Source organism: Bombyx mori, chromosome 25 (assembly GCF_030269925.1).
Source record: "Bombyx mori chromosome 25, ASM3026992v2".
NCBI lineage: Eukaryota > Metazoa > Arthropoda > Insecta > Lepidoptera > Bombycidae > Bombyx > Bombyx mori.
In genome coordinates this window covers 9,723,748-9,741,936 of record NC_085131.1, presented here as the reverse complement: position 1 = coordinate 9,741,936, position 18,189 = coordinate 9,723,748, and the positions used below count along the sequence as shown (strand labels likewise).

Below are 18,189 nucleotides of genomic sequence, written 5' to 3'. Positions count from 1 at the left end.
TTCCACAATAGACGTGGGCCAGCCCTAGCAAGCTGTTAATTGCAGTTGCGATAGGAAAATTATCCGATGTCACTTTACTGGCTTGCATTAGCCAACAATATTGAGCTCCCAGTCTATGTTATTCTCCGATAACTTCAGTTGATGTTGAGAAAGAATAGTAATTGTTACAGAGTATTTTTTTATTGTTATTAAATACGTTTCAATAATTTCGACGAATTCTACAAGACTGGAAGTTTTATCTTTTAAATCACATTTAATTGTTAGTCAAGTGTAGAATTTTGTTTGGAATATACCTAATAACATAACAATGATGGGCAATAGTACAGATCTATTTCTTGATCGAACCAAAAGTATACTTAACTTCTTCGCTATGTGGCGTTCATTTGAAAAACCAATCCCACTAAAAGTTTATATGGCGTTTATCATGACGACACAGTATTTATTTCTTATATTTGAAATAATTTACATTGTGAATGTCTGGGGAGATATGGCCGAAGTTTCTGAAGCTTCTATTTTGTTGTTCACTCAAGCCTCGGTTTGTTATAAAATTACATCATTTATCAGTAAGACAAACAATTTTGTGATCCTATTGGGTTTAATAGAAAGCGAAATATTTTCAGCCCAAACTGAATTGCATGAAAAGTAAGTGTTTAAAATAGAGATATACGCGCTCTGAATTTAGTTTGATGCGGTTTATACTAAGTTCACACAAAAATGTCACCCAAGCATGACAAGTCTGACCTGATCAGAGCTGAAGACTGGCCGACCCTCTAGTTTCTATCTTAATACATTTGATAATGCATCCTTTTCAGAGTATGGCATGCACTAAGCGCCCAATTTTGGAGTCCTGTAAACGTTCCATTCAATGACAATGATAAATTTTCCTATGGAAAAATTGCTGGTTTCGGTTGATAATTAACCACAATATTTAAAGTTTTGTTTTAAAGCCAACGGAGATCTATCTATGTATATAAAAATGAATTGCTGTTTGTTAGTCTCGCTAACACTCGAGAGCGTCTGGGCCGATTTGGCTAATTTTGGTCTTCAATTATTTGTGGAAGTCCAGAGATTCAGATCTGGTAGTGATGCATTCGCAAAGCAGATGCCCTTGAGTTATCAGGTCGCCTTCGGAGGTGCTCGGGCGGCTGTTAACAAATCCCACTCCTCCTGACTGAGTCTACGCTCGCCCGCCTTTCTCGGTGAAGACGGAATGGGCCACCAACAATCCCTACATAACAATAAACAACAGTCTAAATGTATAACCTCAAATTATTTCAATTGTTTTCAGGATATTAATTTTGAAAGCTCGAAAAATAAAGCGTCTGTGCATGTTCTTTTTGGTGAACGCTGTTACAACATGTTCGCTGTGGGCGGTTATCCCATTACTTGACATAAGCAGTAAAATGCTGCCTTTTAAAATTTGGTAAGAAAGTAAAATAAACTTCAACGCAAATGTAGTGTTAACATTTTTAGCTACCCATAGTAATATGCATAGCTGGGCATTAACTCGTTAATTCGTTAATCGTTAATTAACGAAGTTAACATTTTGACTAACGAATTAACTTTTAAAAATGTTAATCGTTAATCCAATGCCGAATAGTTACCGCACGGCATCTACAAGTGCCGGGCAGCGCGTAGCAGCGAGTGAAATAAAAACGAAACTAGATATATATTGCCGATCAACGATGCTGCATTCCTCGGGGAACAGATATTCATAAATCTATTCATTATACAATACTGCTATGCCCTCAAGCGCTGCAGTTGACTGTCTTTTTTCCACGGGTAAAGACATTTTAACACCAAAACGAGCCTCGCTATCAGCCGAGAACTTTAATATGTTAATATTTATGAAGGGGAATATGCACCTTATGCCCGACGATTGAATTACTCATTTGTATTATACAAGTATTTTGTTTTGTTCCTAACCTGTTAACTTCCAGAACTTAAACCAACAAGTTTTTGACGTGACAACGTCTTATTACTCAATGGAACCGGCTGCACGCACGAAAAATATGACTCATGCGGCGTTACCTCGCTGTGAGGCGTTCCATTTAAGGCTTGAAGTGCAAGCGAGAGCGCGCAACGAGCGCAAAGAGGCACAATCGGCCTCCGCGTTCGGCAGCGTTCGACATCTGTCTCTCTCCTACTTGAGTGAGCGATGCATCCGCGTGTACAGCTGCTATACAATAATAAATTTACATGTTTTCGTCAAGTATGAAGTTCAGTGAAAAGTGAATGTGGTTTCAATTGTCCATACAAAAATATCTATCAAACAATTAAAATTAAAATATTCTTTTGAGAAATGAAATCATTCCATCAGTATTTTCTTATGACGTTGCCACGTTCAACTATCGTCAGTAAAGCGACTTTACAGACAACCGATTTTTATTTAAGTACACTGACGCAACGATATAAAGATGCAATTTTACACACATTAACGGATTAACTTTAACTTGCGTTAATTCTTCCGAAACCCTTTAACGTTTAACGAAACTAACTTTTATTTGTAATGGATTAACGATTAACGAAGTTAACTATTTGATTAACGGTTCCCGGCTATGGTAATATGCTTCATCAGTTTAGAACTTTTTTTTTAATCATTCGAGATACTGTGAGATACAATGTCGGAGAGCCATTGCGAAAATTCTGAGGTCTTTTGAAGCCTCGCTTAGAAAAAGATGTGCGAAAGAGCTATTGTAAGATTTTAATTAATTTCAGGATGCCTGCTTCGACCGGCGAATCGCCTCACTATGAATTGGGATATCTTTACCAAATGATTACGATTTACATAAGTGCGTTTCTTTTTATCGGAGTCGACAGCGTACCGCTTTCGATGATCATGTTCGGATGTGCCCAACTGGAGATTATTATGGATAAAATTGGCAAGGTGAATTTTGAAACGAAACGAAATAATTTAACTAAAAAAGTTGTAGCATGACCTCTGAGGAATTGTTCGAGATGATACCGGCATCTCGTTTTTACACCGCCCGCCACCGGAGTAGAGTTCATCCATATTACCTGGAGTCACTGCGGTCATCCACAGTGCGTTTCAAGAGGACTTTTTTGCCACGTACCATCCGGCTATGGAATGAGCTCCCCTCCACGGTGTTTCCCGAGCGTTATGACATGTCTTTCTTCAAACGAGGCTTGTGGGGAGTATTAAGCGGTAGGCAGCGGCTTGGCTCTGCCCCCGGCATTGCTGAAGTCCATGGGCGACAGTAACCACTCACCATCAGGTGGGCCGTATGCTCGTCTGCCTACAAGGGCAATAAAAAAAGAAAAGCATCCTAAAAATATTTTAATTTTAGGTGAAAAGTCGGCCACTCGATCAGCAACCGATGCAAAGGCAAGCAGTGCTCAATTCTAATTATGAGCTATTAGTTGAATGCGTGCGCCGCTATCAAAGTGTAGTGAGGTAATTAGACATAATCTGTTTTGAGATTGAGAGAAGATTTGAGAGTGACCTTAAAACATGCAAATGTATTATTTAAACAATGCTATTACAGATTCATTGAACTAACAGAAAAAACGTATCACGCAAACATATTTTTTCAACTCAGTGGATCGGTTTTGATTATTTGCAACATTGGATTTCGTATTGCTATCGTAAGTTAAGACAAAATACTCTGTTTAAAATGTACTATATGAATTGGTCTTCATTGTATTTAATCATTCAATTTTCATACCGTGATTAGGCTTATTCATTAATAAATTGTGGCTAACTTAGGTACTATATAGCAGTGGTGCAGTTATAGGGTGGTAATATTTTAGTGATGTATTTAACGATCAAAAGTACACGGAGCGCGGCCAACATTACTGGTCTTTTCATTAAATTACCGATTAACGAAATCCGAGTTTACCGGAACGAAAACCATTGATTTTTCGATTTGTAAAGTATTCGTGTTTTCAGGAATGGTATTTAATATATTTTATAGTTGTTTTATATATATACTAGCTGACCCGGCAGACTTCGTAGTACCTACATTAATCGATAAATAAAAGACCTAACCTTTTGTATAAAATATACTTAAAAAAAACAAAAGGAGTCCGTCCGACGGGGACATATGAAACGAAAAACAAAATTGTTATTATTATTTAATTCCGAGCATTTTCATAATTATCTACCTTTTAAACCTTCTCTGGACTTCCATAAATAACTTATAATTCAAGACCAAAATTTCCCAATCGGTCTAGCCATTCTCGTGTTTTAGCGAGACTAACGAACAGCAATTCTTTTTTATATATATAGATAGATATAAATATACGAAGATTAATGATTTATTATTATATATACGTTTAATGATTCGTGTATATTTTCGTATTGCTAGGTAGACAGCAACAGTCTTCAGTTTTATTCAATGTTGACATATTTAGTAACGATGCTCTCGCAACTATTCCAGTACTGTTGGTGTGGGCATGAGCTCACGATTCGAGTAAGTACCTACTTGCACAATATAATACACTACATTTTTTTCATTATATAATTTTTGAGAAACTTCCTAATTTCGGGACTAACTTATGACAACGGTACCTACTAATTCTACAGTACATCAACTCTTCACACTACTCGTCTCTGCTGATATACTGCATATCTGCTGATATACTACATACATTGCATACAATGCATACATTGATGGAGGTTTTTTTGGGCTGAGGTGCGAAACTCCTCCGAGATCTACGAATTTAGGGGAAGGTCGTGCGTTATATGTACATATGTGACTCCTTCCCCGTCGAAGATGGCTTAGAGCACCTACTAAATGATTTTACTGAGTTCTCCCGAATGTTTGAGCTTTGCCTGGAGCAAAATCCGGGAAAGATAGACGGGGCGAATGCGCGGTCTACAATATACCCAGATTTGTGACAACCTGAAGAACGTCTGACTGAACGAGTCATCGGTGAAAGCGATTTTAAGTTTATGTGTACTAACCTAATATAAAATACTCTTTTGTATGCACGTTAAAAAACGACAAATAATTTTGCACGTTATTATTATAAACATTTTAGGGTGAGGAATTGCGTGAGACGCTGTATCAATCTCCCTGGCATGAACAGGATATCCGCTTCAGGAAGGTTCTCATAATTACAATGGAACGAATGAAAAGGCCTATAATATTCAAAGCGGGTCATTACATTCCGCTGTCGAGGCCTACTTTTGTGGCTGTTAGTATATAATTACATTAAAATCAGACAAATCTAATTACTCACTAGCAATTCCAGCAGATGGCACTGTAACGTTAATTCCAAATTATAATTCGCGTCTGGTATAATCAAGTTTGATTTGCGTAAAAGGGAATTAAAAAAAGTGGGAATCGAAGAAACATCACGTGATTTCTAATATGTTTCTCTTGTGTTCTTCTTTTGTACAGTAAGTTAATCAGCTTCTTGCGTTGCCAACGTCGACTTCACATACTTTTTACTGGTGGTAGGATCTCTTGTGAGTCCGTACGGGTAGGTACCACCCACCGCCCTGCCTATTTCTGCCGTGAAGCAGTAATGCGTTTCGGTTTGAAGGGCGAGGCAGCCGTTGTAACTATACTGAGACCTTAGAACTTATATCTCAAGGTGGGTGGCGCATTTACGTTGTAGATGTCTATGGACTCCAGTAACCACTTAACACCAGGTGGGCTGCGAGCTCGTCCACCCATCTAGTCAATAAAAAAATAAAAAAGCTTCATTTATGATTACATATTTTGCTGTATTGCGATTGATTAGATAGATTGAGAAGTCATATTGAATGAATTGAAATATTATAGAATGAAACGAAATAGAAGATAGACTGAAATGTCCCAGTAAAATGGTGGGAAATAGCAGATTTCCATGGACTTATAAACTTCAATGGGCACGTCTAGCCGTTTTGTTTAACTTTCTCCTGCTTGTGCACTTCCAAATATGCAAAACACTAGGCACTAAACTTACAATATAAAAATAATTCGCATAAGTTCACTTTTTGCATTACCGCAAAAAAGTTTTACGAAGCATTAAGCAGTTACTGGAGCTTATGGGCTATGAGATATACAAACCACAGTGACCACGACGTTAATGGCGCTATCCAACTTGGATGGTATTACTATGGACATACCATAGATAATTAAACTACTGTCTACCGTATTTATCCTTCAAATTACCAACCTACCCTACTTATTCATGGTAGGTATATAATAGATTTAAAACTGGAACGAACCATTCCCTTGCAGCACAGCAGCGGTTGGAGAATGAAAAAGCGAAATACTAAGACATTTTTCTTTTACAGATACTCCGCTGTTCGTATTCGTATTTCGCCGTGCTAAATAGAGTTCGAAACGAATGAAAACACTATTCACAAATTAATTGTTTATTTATAAACCGTGTATCACATATGCGTAATGTATAATATTCACGATATTTAGGCAATAGTGTGCTTAGTTCATGAAAATTACGAAATATACATTAAAAAAGTGATTCCCACACATACATAGCGTTTTAATTGGCCTTTTTATTATGCGTCATATTGTTGTTCATTTCCCATCAGGCGTCTTTATTGTTGTACAATTACTATTATAGGATATAGATCGGGATTCCCAATTTCACATTATCACTCAATAACTTAACCGATCGCAAAGTTTTTAAATTGGTAAGCATTTTGTATGAACAAGAAAAAGACGAGTGATAGCATTTTAAAAAAGGGGTCTCTTACCCAAAAACAATTTGGGAATCCCTGATATATTTAGATTATCTATTTGTATTTTACAAACACGAACATCTCTTGTTAACACATAAACAGGAGACTCCGCGGTAAAAAATGCCAATTAATACAAATTCTACAACAATTATTTTGGGAAACCACATTTTATATTCCTGTAACGCTCAACGATTTCTTAAGATTAAAAACTTTAGTCATGTAGATAAATTCGTGCGCTTAAATAAAATACAATAGCATAAAGGCGAACGAATACAAAACAATTACAACCGCATTTTAGAATTTCAATTATTCAATAGACCTTTTCATACTCATATGTCATTTTAGACAGAATAAGCTCAAATCGACGCGGGTAAACTTTTATGTCTATTTAAGTTTTCGTTCAGAGCTGCGCTCCCGTGTAATGACTTTACGTCGCCTTGGGGAAGACCCATTCACAGTAGTGATTTTTTTTATTGCTTAGATGGGTGGACTAGATTACCGCCCACCTGTTGTTAAGTGGCTACTGGAGCCCATAGACATCTACGACGTAAATGCGCCACCCACCTTGAAATATAAGTTCTAAGGTCTCAATTATAGTTACAGCGGCTGCCCCACCCTTCAAACCGAAACGCATTACTGCTTCACGGCAGAAATAGGTAGGGTGTTGGTACCTACCCATGCGGACTCACAAGAGGTCCTACCACCAGTGTCAATTACAAATTATCAAAGCTTGTCTATGCCCTTGCTTGTCTTGTTTCGTTGGTAGTACTGTGCGCATAGACAAAGCTATTTCCTTATCGAATTACGAAAATGGTCTGAGTTGTAAAAACGCAACAGACAAACGAGAGTTATTTTCGTATTTATATTAATACTATAGAATAGATTGTCAACCCTGTCAATTTTAAATGTAATCGGAGCTTTATTGAAAATAATATGTACAGCATGAAAAGGCCTATTCCGATTAAACTTATTTTAATTAAATAACTTCCATAATTTGTTTCATATTAAAAATGTATAGTTAATTAATATTATTACATTTTCTTTTCCGTATCCACTGAAACGTGTTAATAACGATTGAAAAATTCAATGTAATAATTAGTCAAATTGCTTTTCTCTTTTTTATTTTGTTCGTTACAATACAAAGTTTTTTGACGAAAATTGTTATTGTTCTTTTATTGTTTCCCGCATCATGACCGTCAGGTTTTGTTTACGAAAAAAATTAAGGAAGCCAATTAGAGCTAACAGACCTGTTTAATTTAGCACCTCACCTTATTGCGTTATTGAATTTTTTGTTACAGCATCAAGTAACAAACTGCAAGTTTTTCATTATTTTCAGACAAATACGAAGAGAATAAAGCCTTTTTATCCATATCACAGAGATGGATTAATTTCTAGAATAGGTATACGTAATATGGAATTCGAAAGCAATCCTGTATGTCTTTTGTAACAAGAATTTATCATGTCTGTTTCAATAATTATATAATAGCAGCGTCTGAGCTTGATCAAAGCTATTTGGCGTTTAAGTCATGCCACTAAGAAATATCTTTGTCCACGTTATATGGTATATTTGCGCAGTTTTTGGGGAACTAGGGAATAAGTGTTTAAAATAAAAAAATATATAAAAAAAATCAACCAACCTTTGAAATTTTTTTTTATTAGTTTGTATTGTTAGTATCGTTGAAGAAAAATCACTAAGCAACATGAATATAATATCAAATTTAAAAAGTGTTTGTTCAAAAAAATACGTGTAATGCATATATGTATACATTTAATGAAACATTTTTGTGAAACCATAATTATTCTTTTTTTACAGAAAAAAAACATTGGACAAAGATATTATCAGAGTGCATAAATGGCGTAAAAGTCACGCTAGACAAATTAATTACTGTAACAAATTTTGTAAGTCTTTATTATTCGCGGTGTGTTTTGTTTTAATTGGTAATTGCAACTTTATTGGAAGAAAAAAAACCTGTGCATTATCCAAACGACGTGTTACTGCAAAACCACACAACTCCCGAAAACCGGGGAAATTTAACACACGAAACGTTAGGTAAACATTAGAAAAAAAAACACAAGTGAAAAAACATTTCCAAAAAAAAAAAAAGAAAAAACCACAACCAAAACGTTTGGATATTTTAAAATCACAACTTCGTTTACAATTTTTGTTATTTCACCGTACACTCGCCTCCTGCATAAGCGTTTGGAATTATCATGCAATTTCAATACTGTCCACAAAATTACGCTTGAAATCGATCAAAGATAATGTTAATAATAAGATAATGTTTTATTAACTCTCGGATGTTTATCACTTCTTTTTTTTTTATTGCTTAGATGGGTGGACGAGCTCACAGCCCACCTGGTGTTAAGTGGTTACTGGAGCCCATAGACATCCACAACGTAAATGCGCCACCCACCTTGAGATACAAGTTATAAGGTATCGAGTATAGTTAAAACGGCTGCCCCACCCTTCAAACCGAAACACATTAATGCTTCACGGCAGAAATGGGCAGGGTGGTGGTACCCACCCGCGCGGACTCACAAGAGGTCCTACCACCAGTATAGGGAAATCCTTAGAAAATCATCTTCGATACAGCCTTAATTTCAATTTCAAGCTAATTCTATATACAAGTAATTTTTGCAACGAAAAACCGTCGAGATAAATCAATCATCCTCAATTATGATCTATCTACTCTATGTATCTATTAATTCTACGTGAGCAAGTTCATTTATTGCATGACAAGCTCCAAACAGTTAAAAAAAAATTCTATATGAGAAGCAAAATGTAACTAACTGCTACATCAGACTAATAATTACAAGGAATGGTAACACTATTTAAATATCTATACAATAAATTGTGACGTAATTAGAACAAATTCAAAATATAAATTCATAAAACCAAACCAGTTACGTTTATTTCATTCGCTGATCAATTTACTAATCTATAATATTAATTTTTAATTGAATATGCAATTTCGAAAAGGGCACATCCCTGAAAATGTAAAATGTTCAGGAAATGAAAAAAAAAACTGATTATTTTCTAAAGCAGTGTAAAATTTAAAATATTAACTTTTGAGATATATTTTAGTGTCAATTAGCAGTTGAAAATTTTTTTTTTATTGCTGATATGGATGGACGAGCTCACAGCCCACCTGATGTTAAGTATGTAAATTAATGTAATTATGTATGTAAATTAAAGATGTAAATTACTTGAATTATTATAAAATGGGTGTAGGTAAGCCTCAAAACTACATGTATATGAAAAAACGTATTTCACAAAATATGCGACATGTGCCCTTTTCGAAATTGCATATTCAATAGTACAAAAGTTTGTAAATTTTTTTATAAAACTTAACGAAAACTCAAAAATTTATACAATCGAGTACCTACGTAACTACGCCACAATACTTTTTATCATTTCAATTAATCATAAAAAAGCCATTAATTTAAAATTTAACTACACTACAATACTCTATCTAATTCTTTTAACAACACTACTACAAATCGCTGTCTTTTTAGGAAGTTAGTTAACGAACTATCGATTTTATTTATTAATTACACATCCTTGTTCAATAAGTTCGAACGAAACGATATAATGGCAAGTCAATGATCGTATTCCTGACTTTGACATCAGTCAATAAGCGAGTTCGCTCAAAACGAAAATAGTGCATGTCGAGGGGTGAATTCGCTATTTCGTCGTTGTCAAACCAAAATCTGATATGTGCACTTTTTGAGATTTTTACTTTTTAACCTTTCCGTATAGTTCACAGCCCTATCTATAATAAAATATAAATAAAATAAAAAAATTATGTGTCTATAGCTTTAATATTTATCTATAGCTTTCATTCGATATATGTAGTTCTTAAAAATTCACCTTCATATAAAATGTTATACGAAAATGTTTTTACTCGTTAATTCGAAATACGAGTTTTTGCACACAGCAGATTTTGGTTTGACCGCGACTATTTGTTTTAAGTGACATTTATCTTTGTAACTAAAGATCCGTTTTATTTGGTATTATAGCATCAACAGTTCGATGTTTTTAATTGAGCTTCAATTAAGTTTACTCCATTCGAATAGCTCAAGAAGTTTCTTTTTGCTATGATATTTTTTCCAAATTTTCTGTAAAGTTGCAAAAATGTCGCTTAAACCAAATAACTGTCACTTTCACTCCTCGATGTTGTACTTTAGACTATATCCGATGTTGAAGTCAGGTTATACGGTGGCAAGTTAAGAGGATCGAGTTCGCCACGAAGACGATAAATATTCATTCAACGAAACAATGAATTTACAAAATTTAACGCGTCAGAAAAATTAATAGTTGACGCGTATCTAAGTGACGACGCGTCACAATACTATCGCGTCTACAAACTACGATAAATGTTATCGTTATAATAACCATAATGAATCCATTAATTATCTAAGGTATAAATTTTATAATAACCATAATGAATCCATTAATTATCTAAGGTTTAAGCAATTAATAACTAATAGTTCAACTGATTTATTGAAATAAATTATTTCATCAAACTTCTATTTCACTATGATAATGGTTAGGTACTAAAAATGCATTTTAACTATATTTATATAGTTGAGACATATTTAAGTGCGATACTTGAATGTTCATTGTTGTATAGAAAGATAAAACATCCAAAAGCCAATATTTCCAATGAATTCATTATACATTTTTCGATTACTTATAAAAATATAAATTACATAATTACTAAAATGACATTAAATCTACTGATTATTAGAATATGGATGATTCGTATGCGTCGATTGCTTATATATAATCGAGTTAAGAAAGATATTTATAATCCCATTAATGGTCCGGATTTTAGTGACTCCGCATATTATTTAAATGGCACACAATATCGACACCATATTAAACATTCTGGTCCAAAATAAATTAATATATTAATTCGAAGACATATAATTATTTTTATCAAACCTTTATGAAAATATATTATGTATTATTAGCTCGTCAAATTGAGCATCATTCGACTTACTCAAGACTCGTGTTACAAAATTCGTTAACGAAATCTATATCGATAAAACTATCGATACAGATATATATTAACGAGTGTTTATTTATGGGGGAAGTCTCTAAAATGGCTATTAAACAACAATCTAAAATATCCATAAGAACTGCAACCTCTGTATCGAAACTATATAATTTAATAACGCATAATAGAACCACGATAATCATTATTAAAATCAAGTCAACATAATTAGATTAAGTACATACTTTGCCAACAATTACGAATAAGGATTATCGATAGTGCGACAAAAACCTATCAATATGAAACCGTGAATCTAGCAACCCTAAAATGCATTATAAATGCCAACATTCGTACTAAGTTTGAAGTACATTTGTATTTAGTTTTCGTCGCAGGATCAAAATATAAACGCATTTTTACCTAAACAAAAAACAACTTTCTAACACTGGGCAGTGTTTCTACGCAACATCTAAATTTAATAAACATCTAATAAGACAACCCTTTTGCGTTGCACGAGTTTTTTTTTTTTGTCTATTACGATCTAAGGAAGGAAAGATGAAAAAATGTTAGAAAGACATTAGACGATTTAAAAAAAAAAAACAAGGCTAGGGTTGTCGATAAAAATATTTAAAATTAAATTTCATAAACACTGGATTATACGTTACGCAATCTTAAAAACAAAATGGTTAACGAAATTTGTACAACAGTAACAATATCTGTGATTTGTTCACACGTTCGTTATAATTATGAGCAACACTGGGGTTTTTGTTTACATACAATTCTAATAATTGGAAAAGCTTTACGCATAGTTTAGCCGCGTCAATTTAGCCAAAAGGATGAAACATCAAAGCATACATTAGCTTAGCATTAGGATTCGGGATTAATCTAACAATATCCTCTTGACTTTGGACGGGTAATAACGGGAATATAAGCCGACATAATTAAGAATCAAAGCGGCGCGCAAGCGTCCATTTAAGGTTTATACAACATCGAAGGCTACTTCTTAAGTTATCCGGTTTATATTCCGCCTTATAAGTTTGGGAAGTTATGGATTTATTAAAAATTACAGTTGTATCGAGTAACAACAGCGCATATAATTGACTAAGACGCTATTCAATAATAACTTAATAGTTTCGCGAAAGAAATGTTACCTTAGTTATTTCATTCTAATCGTTTACTTACATAATGTGACGGTGTTGACCACATTTTAACGTGCGTATTAGTGAAAACGAATGGGACTCAAAGTTAGGTATTTCTTTAGAGAATGTGCTATTGAAGTTAGTAATTTCATTTCATTTCATTTCTATTAATAATTTAAAATATAATGGCAAGTTAAAATTAAAACACAATATTAATTCATTAGTATAAACCAAAACATTACTGACTAGACACGAATATTATCGTTTATTATTATTATTATTTTTTTAATTAATTTAACAATATTTATTTAATTCAAAGCATGTCATCGAACAGAATCGGCATCCGTTTTAAATTGTAAATTTTTAATATGGAAATAAAACATGAGATTCGAGTTAACATTTGAGCGACGTTTTGTGGATTGCGACGCATTCACGTGTGTCGGGGGGCGAAGCGCCGCCGCGTGGTCGCGCCGAAGAACTGTCTCCGACATCTTACGACCGGGCGCTCCGCTTATATTCGTAGCCAATATCTGTGTGGGAACAATTAAAACATTAACATAACGAATACGAGTATTTTATTACGAAATATTTTATCATTAGGCACATTGTGACAGAACCCGCATAGTACCGCTTGCGTATTTTTGTCGCAAAGAAATTTCTCGGGTTAAAGGATGAGACAGCCGTAGTGCTATATCAGCTGTCGGGGAACCGGAGTAAATTACCCCAAATGGGGTAAAATCAAATTTTGGGGGGTAAACGTGAAACTTTTGTGAGTAAAAAGTATATATTGAAGTGAAACTTCTTTAGAATCGTTGCGATTTCAAACTCGATGAAACGAAATGAAATGAAACGAAAATATAATATTTTTTTTCAAAATTATCATGGGGGCTATGAAAGAAGCGGTTTCCTTTTTTTTTGTTCTTCGCCATGGGGTAATATCAACTTACACAAAAATATTTTGGGGGAATAATTCAAAAAATTCCCCGGCCGCTGTGCTATATCTATTTATCTATCTCTAAGCCCACAGACGTCCACTGCTGGGACATGGGGCTCTCCCAAGCCTCGCCACAACTGGACACAACGGTCCTGCGCTGTTTGCATTCAACGGATTATCGCAAATCTCAATAGGACGTCGGTTTACCTTATAGCAGGCCTTAAATTGTGTATAAGAAGTCCGAACGTATTCACGGTGTTAGTTCTATGTGCAATCGCTTAACATCATGTAGCCTTGTTGTTTGCTCGTTATTGGTAATTAAGAAAAGTCTATTAAAATGTATACTAAGTAAACAAACTTGATAAAAATTTAAAACACCAATAATGTAAAGCAAAAGGTCGCTAGTTACCCTAGCGCCATCTAGTGATCGCGAGATCAAAACGCAACAGTCACAAATGTAGCAGGTTCAAAGATTATAATAGGTAAAGCTGTCTCTAGTATAAAATTATCGTAGTACAAAAAAAGAACAATATCATACCTCAACTACCCTCAACTAAAAATTCAAAATCCCAAATCGCCATACTGCACGGACCACTTCTCGTACGCGACGAGGCTGTGCGGAGACACAGAAGGTCGGATCCTTTTCAGCGAATCTAGGAAATCTTGGAAGGTAATGCTCCGGACCAATGACAGGTCCAGACATTTGACTTCCTCGGGATCCAGCTCTGTAAAGAAACGAAGACTTTTGAAATGTCAGCAAAGATTGTACAGACAGTGGCATTTTCACTAAGGTCGTAAGACTTCACTTCACGATGATAACTGAATAAAGACAGAAGATGTATTTTTATCTCTTTCTTTTTATTTTATAAGCTAGCATTTAATAAAGATTTAAATTATTATAGACGACATGTTTATGAAAAACGCGAGATATCCGCAAAGATGAGATTTAGGAATTACTCAAATTTAGCTCTGTCTTTGCATAGAAAAAATACAGTAAAGTTTAGTTCACACTGAGTACAACTCTAAAATATTAAAGAAAGAATTTAAAATAAAATAAATAAATAAAACAAAACGATGTTAGTTCTCAAAGCTATAACGGGAAAAGTTACTTTATTTGTTGCCACATAAGGTTCACTTAACATTAAAGGTTGTTTAACATATGCCTTTTCGTTTGTAAGTGACAGGAGTAATTTATTGCTTTGTGACCTTCGATCAATAATAGTACTAGATTAAGGATCAGGAACAAAAATAAGACGCTCCAGTGGCCACGTTTGCAGACACGAAAACATCTTCATTTCTTAGAAAAAAGTTTAATAATGTTAACGACTTCAGTTTATTATAAACCTTAATACTTAAACATAAAGTTTAATTACCATTGCAAAATATATGTATTTAGGTCCTTTCGTCAGAAAAAGAATATTATGGAATAAATTTAAAATGTCACTTGAACATAAAAAGTCATCAGTACAAAATATTTATTCTAAAATGATACTTAAAGCCTAATTTATAAGGTTAAAAATATTTGTTTAAAATTTCGTGCTTATTGCATTGTGGAACTAGATGTAGTTCTTGGTATTACATTTCAATGCTCAGAACACAGTAAGTATTGAAAGACATAGAGTTGCAGAATATACATATTTGTTTTAGGTTTGTTTTGTATGGTCGCAACTATTTTTGACAGATTCAAAAAAGTAGTAGATAATATTTTACATTGCCGCTATTACAACAAATAGGTGATAAAAAATAAAATTGAATAAAGTAAAAAAAATAAGAAAGGAAACACGAAACATGTTTTCCACGTATTCTTTATACAGAAGTAATTAAAACAATAATGTAGGTTTAATTACCTTTAAACAGATTCAGTTTGTTATAAAGCTGTCTCTTAGAAGTCATTTTTATATGAGCGGTTTCTTTTTTACAAATATAATGTAATCTTATATCAATGAATTTTTCTATAATCAGTTTAATTTAGGCTTATTTTATGGCTGTGTTCGTTTCCCCCAGAAAACAAATCCTTTTCAGCATATACGCTTAAAATATTTACACATACATATAAAGTTTTTTTAATACTTTTTTGCATTGATTTGCCACCACCATTGAACAATTCTAGAATTTTTATAAGGGTTCTATATTTCTTCTCCTCTTTCTTTCGCGACAATATATATTCATTGTGCACAGCGACAAGGGGCTACTAGGAAATCTACAAACAAAAATAACATTATAAAATAACAAAACTACTCTATGCATTCCCTGTCCAAGAATAGGTGATGTTTGTTACAATAGTTGGTGCCTTGTTGCAAACATTGGCCAAACAATTACAATATTCGTAAATTGTGTTTTATTTACAATATAATTGTGTTTATTATTTTATGAAAAACACTTAATAATATAAATTTACCAAAAAAAGATATTCCTTCCAAAACCTTGGTGTTACGGTGGTTTTTTACTCAGTTTTTGAACGCGCATTGCAGCGTTTTGACGTCTTAGTGTTGGCTATGATTGGACCATACTAATTTGAAATAAGACCACAAATTTATTTGTGGTCTTATTTTTCGGGCCGTTTTTGAAGCGCTAATCGCGAATCTAGTAGTATTATTGATCGAAGTTTGTGACGAATGATCGTAAGTATTAGATAATGTTTTGAAGATTTGGAACTTTATTACTAGGTGGCATAGTTGTAATTAGTTTAAACTTAAAACTGTTTCAAAACTTTTTTCTCCGTTTGTTGTAAACCAACGTAGCTATGTATGTGTATATTCACGCGGACAGTTTTTGCTTCGATTTTGTACGTGTCCCTTTATCTAGTTACAATTGTTGATCGAAGACTTTAAAATACGAAACCAGAGCTATCTATTAACCCACAGACACAGCCGGATCTTCGCAGTGGGTCGCATTTCTGATCCGGTGGTAGATTATGTGAAGCACTGCTCTTGCTAGGGTTCGTGTTAGAAACGTCGTTAGGTTTGAACCTGTTCACCTACTAGTTAAGCTTACGATGAAGTGGTCTCTCAAGATCATCTGCTTAGGTAGGAAAAAGCTCTCGGTGAGTTTTTTTGTTTGTTTGCTGAGATGGGTGGACGAGCTCACAGCCCACCTTGTGTTAAGTGGTTACTGGAGTCCATAGACATTAATGCGCCACCCACCTTGAGATATAAGTTCTAAGGTCTCAGTATAGTTACAACGGCTGTACTGCTTCACGGCAGAAATAGGCAGGGTGGTGGTACCTACCCGTGCGGATTCTCAAGAGGTCCTACCACCAGTAAAAAAGAGTTCGTGTTATAGAGGTCACGTGTAGGTCGTGTTGGTGTGGGCGGGCGCGCACGCACCTCGTATGGGGCCGAGCGCGGCGTCCCTGCAGAGCGCGGTGAGGTCGCTGCCGGAGTAGCCGTCAGTGAGCGCGGCGAGGCGCACCAGCTCGTCGTCCGCGAGCTCGGTCTGCGCGGCGCCGCGGGCCAGCACGCCGCGCACCAGCGCCGCCCGCACCCGCGCGTCCGGCAGCGACACGTACACGCGCTTCGGGAACCGTCTGCAACAACAAATCCATAACACCCAGTTGAAAGACTATTCAAATCTTACAATGTTATATTACGCCACATTATAAGACTGCGTTCGAAATTCTGAATGTAATTTAGTACTCTTATACGTATTATATTATATAAACCTTTAAACGAGCAATTCTTGTATATATATATAATAATATAATCTGAATCTCGGAAACGGCTCCAACGATTTTCATAAAATTTAGTATACAGGAGATTTCGGGGGCGATAAATCGATCTAGCTACGATTTATTTTCAGAAAATGGTCATCGTCTAGTACTCTTAATTTGGATCAGGATTTTTCAAGAACACAAAGTAATTGCAAAATCAATTTTCATTTTATTATAAATACTGTTCAGCACAGCAATGTACCAATAATCACCAAATGGAAAAGTTTTTTATTATTTCATTTTTCTGTTCCAATACGTTAATTATTGATGTTGCAAATTTAAAGTAAAAAAAAAAACAGAGACCACAGTCGAGAGCTATGGGTTTAGGCTTTAACGAGTTCTGTAGGAGAATAGTTGAGAACACTATATCTATCCACATTATCATTGGATTGATTTATTAAAACTAAGTCATTATTATTTTTTACCTCAACGCAGCCTCGTCCAGTTCCTGAGGTCGGTTCGTGGCGGCCATCACGATGAGTCTGTCGGCTCCGGCCGCCGGGAGTCCGTCGAATTCCACCAGGAACTCTGTCTTCAGCCGCCGAGACGCCTCGTGCTCGCCGGACGATCTCTCGCACAGCAGCGAGTCTACCTCATCCACGAATATTATTGAAGGCTGCGAAACGATAATCAAGTGAAGAATGATTTTTTTTTAAACTGCTTTTATGTACTAATCAATATGATTTGTCTACGGAATTTTATATATTAAATGGTCTTCAAGCCGGTGTATTATTTGACATCATTAACACAGT

The 18,189-nt window shown here is 34.8% G+C and overlaps 2 protein-coding genes across 5 annotated transcripts in view; one reads left to right on the top strand and one right to left on the bottom strand.

Annotated features, from left to right (window-relative positions):
- The first annotated feature begins 209 nt into the window (after positions 1-209).
- On the top strand, positions 210-6,334 carry Or-41 (olfactory receptor 41). The gene is given in 8 exon segments (NM_001098317.1): positions 210-642; positions 1,289-1,423; positions 2,719-2,887; positions 3,309-3,415; positions 3,507-3,606; positions 4,329-4,433; positions 5,005-5,160; positions 6,251-6,334. Coding segments are annotated over 8 exon segments (1,164 nt in total). The 5' UTR covers positions 210-307; the 3' UTR covers positions 6,308-6,334.
- Positions 6,316-18,189, bottom strand: part of LOC101740668 (spastin) — a 35,358-nt gene continuing 23,484 nt past the window's right edge. For all 4 annotated transcript variants that reach the window (XM_012689584.4, XM_004921750.5, XM_012689589.4 and 1 more), the window contains 4 exons: positions 17,863-18,053; positions 17,055-17,254; positions 14,267-14,453; positions 6,316-13,324 (listed from right to left, as the gene is read on the bottom strand). In XM_012689584.4, the coding sequence (XP_012545038.1) occupies positions 14,290-14,453; positions 17,055-17,254; positions 17,863-18,053 (555 nt within the window). In that variant the 3' untranslated portion in view covers positions 6,316-13,324; positions 14,267-14,289. The remainder of the gene's footprint in view (positions 13,325-14,266; positions 14,454-17,054; positions 17,255-17,862; positions 18,054-18,189) is intronic.